This window comes from Zootoca vivipara, chromosome 16, assembly GCF_963506605.1.
Source record: "Zootoca vivipara chromosome 16, rZooViv1.1, whole genome shotgun sequence".
In the NCBI taxonomy this organism is placed as follows: domain Eukaryota; kingdom Metazoa; phylum Chordata; class Lepidosauria; order Squamata; family Lacertidae; genus Zootoca; species Zootoca vivipara.
Window position 1 is genome coordinate 32,846,261 of NC_083291.1, and position 8,982 is coordinate 32,855,242.

General features: G+C 48.7%; 1 protein-coding gene across 1 annotated transcript; it reads left to right on the forward strand.

The window, feature by feature from the left end:
- Positions 1–3,056: 3,056 nt before the first annotated feature.
- On the forward strand, positions 3,057–3,907 carry LOC118097815 (large ribosomal subunit protein eL6-like). Its single transcript, XM_060268840.1, is given in 1 exon segment — positions 3,057–3,907. A coding segment is annotated over 1 exon segment (717 nt). The 5' UTR covers positions 3,057–3,069; the 3' UTR covers positions 3,787–3,907.
- The last annotated feature ends 5,075 nt before the right edge of the window (positions 3,908–8,982 follow it).

Below are 8,982 nucleotides of genomic sequence, written 5' to 3' on the forward strand. Positions count from 1 at the left end.
AGATCTGCCCCAGTAGCTCCAGGGGAAAGAGAAAAACTCCTTCAGGCATGGAGGTTTATTCATTCTGGCCCAATGGGCCCCGACTAGCACAGAACAGCCAGGTGTAAATTACAATGAACTGAGTCTTTGACTAGGGCAGACACAGACCTTAGCCTGGGGTGTGGGGCATATTGGAGAAGACTTTGCAATGGCCACCCCCAGCAGGTTTGAACCCAAAGCAATATGCTGCTCCTGTCTGAAGAGGCTTCCCTAGTATGCAACACTCCAGAGACTCAGTCAGCAGGCCTCCAGTTGCCTCCAGCTGGGGTAAGATCATAAGGGGCCGGTGGCCTGCTTTATCCCGTCTCCTGGCCTGGCACTCAGAGCCAGTCGATTCTGATGCTCCTCCTCTGGGGGACGATGAGGCGTCTCCCTACCCTTGTCCATCCTATTGCTCAGCATCCACAAAGCTGCCAGGCTGAATCAGGAGGTGATCGAATGCCCTTCATTCGCCCGCTGCCACGTCTCTACTCTCTTGCTCACTGCCTCCCTCCCCTTCCCTCCTCGCTCTTCCCTGCAAAGGAAATTACAATTGTGATTTATTCAAACTCACCCACCCACTGCCTCTAATCTCTGAGCCTGCAGCACTGGGAGTAAATTCAATCAGGGGAATGTTTTATAACCAAGGAGAGCCTCTTGGCTAGGCAGCAGCAGCAGCAACAACAACTCAGAAGCCTCTCCACCCTATGGGACATGGGAAAACGAGACCCACATCTTTGCCCATAGGCCTCAAACCCTATGGAGCTCAGCCGTTTAATTCTGCGCAGCTGGAAGCATGGAAAGCACATGGATGGAAAGAGTGCCTCAGTAAAGATGTCTCTCTGCCCCGTGACCGCAGCTAATTCCCTTCTCTAGTGTGGACCGTCACAGATATTACTGGTGTGGTCAGCGTGTCTGCGCAGGAACCCTGCAGTATCCACACGTGTGTCCCATCCGTGAGCTGTGCTTTCAAAGCCTCCGGGAAGATAAATGCTCTGGGGTCACTGCACGCAGTGTGTCAAAGAGATCTGCAGGATCCAGCCCAAGCCCAGAAGATACCCTCCAGTTGGGACTCTGGAGCCTCAAATCCCAGCAGCAACAGTGAGGTCATCACAAGCCAGAGGAGCAGATGCCTCTACCTTCCGGCCTGGTCCATTTCCCCTTCTCAGCCTCTTGAAAGCATCCAGCAGATCGGAGGGTGGGGAGCAGAAACATCCGCTGGGAGGTGGAAATCATCTCCATTTTCTCATCCTCTGATCCAATTTCCTCCCAGAAGAGGCAACGTCTGGTATTCACTAATGGCCCGATCCGTCTTAATTAGCTAAAGGGGAGGGGAACCTGCGAGGGGAGGGGAGCATGCAGTTCTCCCTTCATAAAAGAGGGAGACAAAGGAGAGTTCCTTGCCCATCGCCGGCTGGAATTTGTGTTCTGCGTTTATGAATGAATAGGCAAGGGCAGCACCTGCTTGTTCTTTGTTCCCTTAACAGATTTACTTTCTCCTTGACAGAAGCCTGAACAGGATGGGGCTGGCCAGTAATTTGGATGAGAGGCTGTGGATGTGGGGAGGGAAAGGCAGCTTCAAAGTGACGTTACTGTAGCGCACTATGGGATGATGTACTGCAAGAGTGTAAAAGGTGGATCACAGCGAGGCCAGTAAGAGCCAGTCATATACTTCTGGGAATCCCACAAGCAGGGCATGGAGACAACAGCTCTCTTCCGCTGCTTACCTCCAGCAATTATTATTTGGACGTATCCTGCATCCAAACATAAGAGATTCCATTTGCTTGCCATAGGAGCTAGCCACACTGACAGGGTTATCCCCCCACGAAGGTGTCTACTTAGCTGTCCAAACCAACTACCAACACATTCTATGGCAGTGAATTCCACACACTGCCATTTATCTGAAAAAGACCTTTCTTCTAAGTGCCCAAAATTTACTACCAGCTAATTTTTTTCGAGGGGTGACCCTGCATTCTATAAATTTTCTCTGCACACTGCAAAATTCTGCCTCCTCTCCCCCCCCAAAAAAAACTTGATCTCTTGGAGCTACGTACTCGGTGAGAACAAACAAACTCTGGACATGCTCCAAAGTATTCAGCCCCCAGCAACTAGCAGAAGAAAAAGTCAAGCTCTTATTTGGAATGGATAACCTTCCTAACCTAGCTGGCCCCCAACTTGGGGGGGGGGAGCCATCTTCAAAAGCTACAAAATACCAATCTGATTTCGAGTCAATAGGGTCCACCAAACACAGTTTCAATACAGCACTGGTTGTTCATACACTACTGTATGTATGAGATGTTTGTGTAGCTTGCTTCTCTCTTTTTTCAAACGAGAAAGTTTAAATTTCTTTTTGTTCACCAGGGAGGTGAGTGTTTGCTTGCAACAGGTGCCTGCTTCCCCTTTGATTGCTATAAAGGCTCAATCACAGAGAATCAGTGCTGGGTTCCCCTACTGGTAACCCCTCTGCAGCCCCACAAATCCAACTCAATGGTGTAACGTTGGAAAATGTTGATAACTTCTCCTACCTAGGCAGTTACCTTTCCACAAGGTGCAACATTGAAGCTGAAATCCAGCATCGCCTGAGCTCTGCGAGTGCGGCTTTCTCCCGATTGAAGTGCAGAGTGTTTGAGGACCGGAACATTCGCAGGGAAACCAAAATGCTTGTTTACAAAGCTATTGTATACTACCAGCCTTATTATATGCTTGTGAACCATGGACCACTTATAAATGCCACCTCCAGCTCCGCAAAAAGATTCCATCAACGGTGTCTCTGGAAAATTTTACACATCACTTGGGAAGACAGGCGAACTAATACCGGTATCACTGTACTGGAAGAAGCAAAGATCACCAGTGTTGAAGCAATGATTCTTCAACATCAACTTCGTTGGACTGGTCATGTTGTACGGATGCCTGATGATCGTCTTCCAAAGCAACTACTCTATTCCGAACTTAAAAATGGAAAGCGTAATGCTGGTGGTCAACAAAAGAGGTTTAAAGACTGTCTCAAGGCAAATCTTTAAAAAAGTAGTATAGCTTTTCCCTTCTCCGAAGATGGCGGGCGAGAAGAAAGCAAAGAGGGTTCGGAAGGTTCATACCAGCCGCAACCCAGTGCTGGCCCGGGGAATCGGGAGGTATTCCCGGTCTGCCATGTATGCTCGGAAGGCCATGTACAAGCGCAAGTACAAAGCTCCAGAAACTAAGATAGAAAAGAAGAAGAGAGAGAAAGAGCCAGCTACTATCACAAAGCCTGTTGGAGGTGATAAGAATGGAGGCAACAGGGTGGTCAAACTTCGCAAAATGCCGAGGTACTACCCAACAGAAGATGTTCCCCGCAAACTCCTGAGTCATGGCAAAAAGAATTTTGCCCTACACAAGAGGAAGCTGCGGGCTTCAATAACCCCAGGAACTGTTGTGATCCTTCTCACTGGTCGCCACTGAGGCAAGCGTGTGGTCTTTCTGAAGCAGCTCGGAAGCGGTCTGTTGCTTGTAACAGGCCCCCTTACTATCAACCGGGTCCCTCTGCGCAGGGCTCACCAGAAGTTCGTCATTGCCACTTCAACCAAGGTTGACATCTCCAGTGTGAAACTTCCAAAGCACCTCAGCGACCTTTACTTCAAGAAGAAGAGGCTGCGTAAACCCAAACACCAGGAGGGCGAAATTTTTGACACCGAGAAAGAGAAATACGAGATAACGGAGCGACGCAAGGCCGACCAGAAGCATGTGGACTCCCAGCTCTTGCCCATCATCAAGAAGGTGCCTCAGCTGTGAGGCTATTTGCGTTCAACATTTTCGCTTTCCAATGGCGTTTATCCTCACAAATTGGTGTTCTAAATTGTCTGGAGACACCACAGTAAAGTTTGGAGAAAAAAAGAACCCTAAAAAAAAAAAAGTAGTATAAACACTGAGAACTGGGAAACACCGGCATACGAGCGCTGCAATTGGAGAACAGCCTTTACCAAAGGTGTCATGGGCTTGGAAGACACTTGAACTCAGGACGCAAGGGAGAAACGGGCTAAGAGGAAGGCACACTTGGCAAATCCACACCATGATCAACTCCTGCCCGGAAACCTACGTCCCCACTGTGGAAGGACGTGTGGGTCCAGAATTGGCCTCCACAGTCACTTACGGACTCGTTGTTAAAACTGTGTTTATGGAAGACAATCTTACTCGGCTAAGAGTGATCGCCAAAGAAGAAGAAGAGGAAGAGATATGCACTACAAAGCATGGTAGATACTTGCTCTATTGTACCTGCTTGCAAGCTAACAATGTATTTGGCATTTCCTTTGTAACTGCTGTCTGCTTTGTTTCACTTCATCCTCATTGGGGAAGTCTCACCAGGGGCAACACGGAGCCCTTGCAGTCGGGATTCCACAATGCTGTGGGAGTTGGGGTGGCTGCATCTTTAACCTGAGTGTTCCTTCAGGAAGAATAAAGCCAACAGCCCCACCTGCTGGCAGGCAACAAAATACGTAGGCTAACACATAGAGCAATTAACTCTAATGTACATTGAATGAAGCCATGAAGTCTAGAAGGGGGAGTAGGGAAGTGTTTACTAGGCCTTCCATTTAAAGTCTCCAAGGAAAAGTACTGCTTTTGAGTTGCTAACAAGGTGTTAATAGCTTTGGAAGAGTAAGTGGCTGCTAAAAAGCTCTTTAACTAGGATGTAGCATACCAGCCTCTCCAACTGCAATAATTGCACACTTTTCTGCTCATCACTGCGTCCCCAAACCTTCCTATAATGAATACCAATGCAAATCTGGGTGCTGTTTCAACTGAGCTGAAGTGCCTTCTCTGTTTGGCCACAGAATACCAACGGTCACTACTGCCAAGCCGCTCAGAGACTGCAGAACTCCAAAGATACCCATCAACACAAGGGTAAGGCTGGTGTTACCAGGGAGGAAACAGCTTAGGCATTGGGGCAATGGACCCATAAGCCAGTGCTGTTAGAGATAGGGCATTTCCACATGTTCCCACTCCCTTTTGCATCATTCAGCTTGCTACCATAAAACATGCAGGACGCATGTTGCTTTTTTAGCAGAGACTTTTTTGGATGTGATGCTTGTAGCGTCGAAACACCAGAGCTGGACTTCTTCCCCAGGCGTGAATCAAAGCTGCTCTTGCATCTTGGTTCATGGAAAAGGGGCAGGTGCCGTGAACTGGAGGCAGAGCCTGACACTCTGCAAGAGGGAGAGAATCCAGGTTGCGGCCAAAGGAGAGCAGCTTTTGAGGTGCCCTTGGTGCTGAGAGCAGCAGTTCCTTGAGCCTGCATTATTCATGTGGCCTTGTCGGGTAGTGAATTATTTATTCAGCACTATTTGCAGGGAGTGGCAAGAGGCACCAAGGTGCTTTTATAGCAGAAAGTGGGTGGGAGGGGAGAGAGAAGGGATGGCATGGGCTATTAACCCCAGCCCTGCAGGAAAACACTGAACAGGAGGCGAGAAGTAGGATGGAACAACTGGTTAACTTTCAGGACCACTGCAGAGAGGATTAGAGAATAGCTGGCAAGCATGAAGCTTGGAAAGCAAACCGCTAGCAGCCCTGGAACAGTGGCACATAGGAAGGAGCAATACCTAGTGGTTAGCCTCCACAACAGGCCTTATAAAGCCTGCTATAAGGGAGAATATACGTCTCATGAGCTCACTTATCAACAGCGTACCAGGAAGACTCTTGCCCAGCCCGTCAGGTAAAAGGATTTATACAGGCTGCTTGCTGCAGGACAGTTAAGGGTGCAGAAATGTCCTCTTAGCCTGGAAATGGAATGAAGTTGGCACAGCCCAGCAGGCACACGCTACATGAAGGTTAATAATACGAGCCTGCCTCAGGACTGTTGTTAATGTTGCTGAGACAATAAATGCAAAGTGCTGAGAGCACTTAGGGGGAAATGCTGTGTAAAGTTTATTATTCATAGAAACCACTTTGTTCCTCCATTCCAGTTGAGCACAGGCTCAGGGCTGCGGCCAGGTTTGGAGTAGAGAAGCACCATGATCACCGAGGTTGGTCTAGACCAGGCATAGGCAACCTTGGCTCTCCAGATGTTTTGGAACTACAACTCCCATGATCCCTAGCTAACAGGGCTAGTGGTCAGGGATCATGGGAGTTGTAGTTCCAAAACATCTGGAGAGCCAAGGTTGCCTATGCCTGGTCTAGACAAACACTCAAGGAAGGGCAGCAAAACTGGCCATATCCAAGTATTGCCCTATATTAAAGTTAAAAGGTAAAGGGACCCCTGACCATTAGGCCCAGTCGTGACCGACTCTGGGGTTGTGGTGCTCATCTCATGTTATTGGCCAAGGGAGCCAGCGTACAGCTTCCAGGTCATGTGGCCAGCATGACAAAGCCGCTTCTGGAAAACCAGAGCAGCACACGGAAACGCCGTTTACCTTCCCACTGTAACGGTACCTATTTATCTACTTGCACTTTGACGTGCTTTCGAGCTGCTAGGTTAGCAGGAGCTAGGACTGAGCAACAGGAGCTCACCCCGTCGCGGGGATTCGAACCGCCGTCCTTCTGATCGGCAAGCCCTAGGCTCTGTGGTTTAACCCACAGCACCACCCGCATCCCAATTATTAAAGTTACTGGGGTCCAAAGACAGGGGTACTTTCCTTTCCAGATGCAGGGGTTTCACCAAAGAACAATCATTTGCTACGGCTCACCCCAAAGGGTGACCAAACTGCGGGAGGCAGTGGAAGACAGGAGTGCCTGGTGTGCTCTGGTCCATGGCGTCATGAAGAGTTGGACATGACTAAATGACTAAACAACAACAACAACAACAACCCCAAAGGGAGTAGACTGAGGAGACTGAAGAGGAGGAGGAGGAGGAGGAGGAGGAGGAGGAGGAAGAGGAGGAGGAGTTTGGATTTGATACCCCGCTTTATCACTACCCGAAGGAGTCTCAAAGCGGCTAACATTCTCCTTTCCCTTCCTCCCCCACAACAAACACTCTGTGAGGTGAGTGAGGCTGAGAGACTTCAGAGAAGTATGACTAGTCCAAGGTCATCCAGCAGCTGCATGTGGAGGAGTGGAGACTCAAACCCAGATCACCAGATTACGAGTCCACCGCTCTTAACCACTACACCACACTGGCTTTCTAAATACCTCCAAGGTCAGCTGCAACACCAAAAAGGCAGGAAGGTGGCAGAGGGCCTTACATGATGAATGGGTTTTAGAAAGGGGTGGGGAACACATGCAAAGAACACTTCAAAAAAGAATTGTGGTGAGGGATGGGGAAACCTGAGTGTGGACTCCAGCTCCCCCTGGCCCCAGGCAACATGGCCCATTGACCATGCAATGATGGGAGCTGTAGTCCTGCAATATCTGGAGGGCCCAGATTCCTTGCCCTAAAGGTTCCGTCATAGAAAAGCTCTGCCCCAAAGGAAAAGGAGGAAGCTATGTAAACAAAATCAGAACCCATGCCTGAAGAACACAGCACTGCTCAATCCACAAGCCCCAGGCTGGATGTTGTGGGTAACTGGGGTTTAGTGGAGTTCCTTCCTCCACTTCTCTTGCTAGCACCTTTTCTTAACAAAGCGGCTGTTGCTCTGACTCCCCCAGCTGGACAAGACTTGAATTACACAGGAAGAGCCACTTGCTATCCTCGTTGACTGACAGTAGGATGGAGACTGCTGAGAACTATGGGGATGCAAACTTGACTTCCAGAATTGGGGGGAGGAGGCAGGATATAAATGCAGGATGCGACCGCTGGCACACATGTTCTATTGACATACAACCATTGACTTGCGGTCCCGGAAGGGGGCAGAACAGGCTTACGCACACAAAGACCCAGAACGCAATCCCTGCACAAATGGGGAGTTGCCTGTATAACATAGAAAGTAGGTAGCTTTGAGAATTCAACAGAGGAAAAAGGCCCAGTCTGGCATAGCTGCCAAGTTTTCGCTTTTCTCGCGAGGAAGCCTATTCAGCATAAGGGGAAATCCCTGTAAAAAAGGGATAACTTGGCAGCTATGCAGTCTGGCAATGTCACTTTTCTCCTGCTGGAAATTGGGGGTGGGGGAAACCTGAAGGGCAGCCAATCAAGGACCTGAACCAATGGATTCAATGTACAAGAAAGGAGATTCTGATTAAACATCAATATGAACTTTCTGAAAGTAAGAAAGTTTCCATTTGACAGTGGAACGGACTCCCTTGGAAGTTGGTGGATTCTCCTTCCTTGGAGGTTTTTAAGCACAGGTTGGAGGGGCCACCTGTTATTGATGTTTCAGCTGAGATTTCTGCATTGCAGGGGGCTGGGCTAGATGACAACTGGGGTCCCTTCCAACTCTACAGTTCTATGAGTCTTACGATTCTATCCCACTCCAGTACAGGGAATAACACAGCTGTATGTGCAGGAGAAAACAGGGAGACATGATAGCTGGGTCACAGATACCAAAGTGGAGTTGCAGTACTGTGTGAAAATGACCAGAAGCCAGGCAGTTTTGTTTCCTACAGAAGCAGGCTTTTCCATCTACAGCCAAGGACCAGAACTGGAACACTACGGACATATATTTTATGGCACTTAGTCTGCATCCAAAATATAGGGGTTTTAATCAAATATGTGGGAGTCTGTGTTTTGGTAAAGGAAGAGTTGGGGACTCAGCCCCAGCCAGTATGGCCAAAGGCCAGGAATGATGGGAGTTGCTGTCCAACACACCAGGAACAATCTTTCCAGACAAGCTGCCTGGAGCACACTCTGCCATGCTCATCGGTACATACAAATAGGTACTACTAAAGAGTTTCTCCATGTGAATACCAGACCTTGAGAGAGACCCCTAACAAGCTTTATAGCTTAAAAACCTATCACCAACCTTTCCACCTTTTACATATTTTACTGAGGGTTAAAAGTGGATTTTAAAAAAAATGATGGCTGAGATTCTCAGTAATCGGTTCATGCAAATTCCTACAGCTCCTATTCACAAAGGACTCTCTGAATATGGCCGGCTACAGTGGATGGGTACAGAGGCCCGCAAG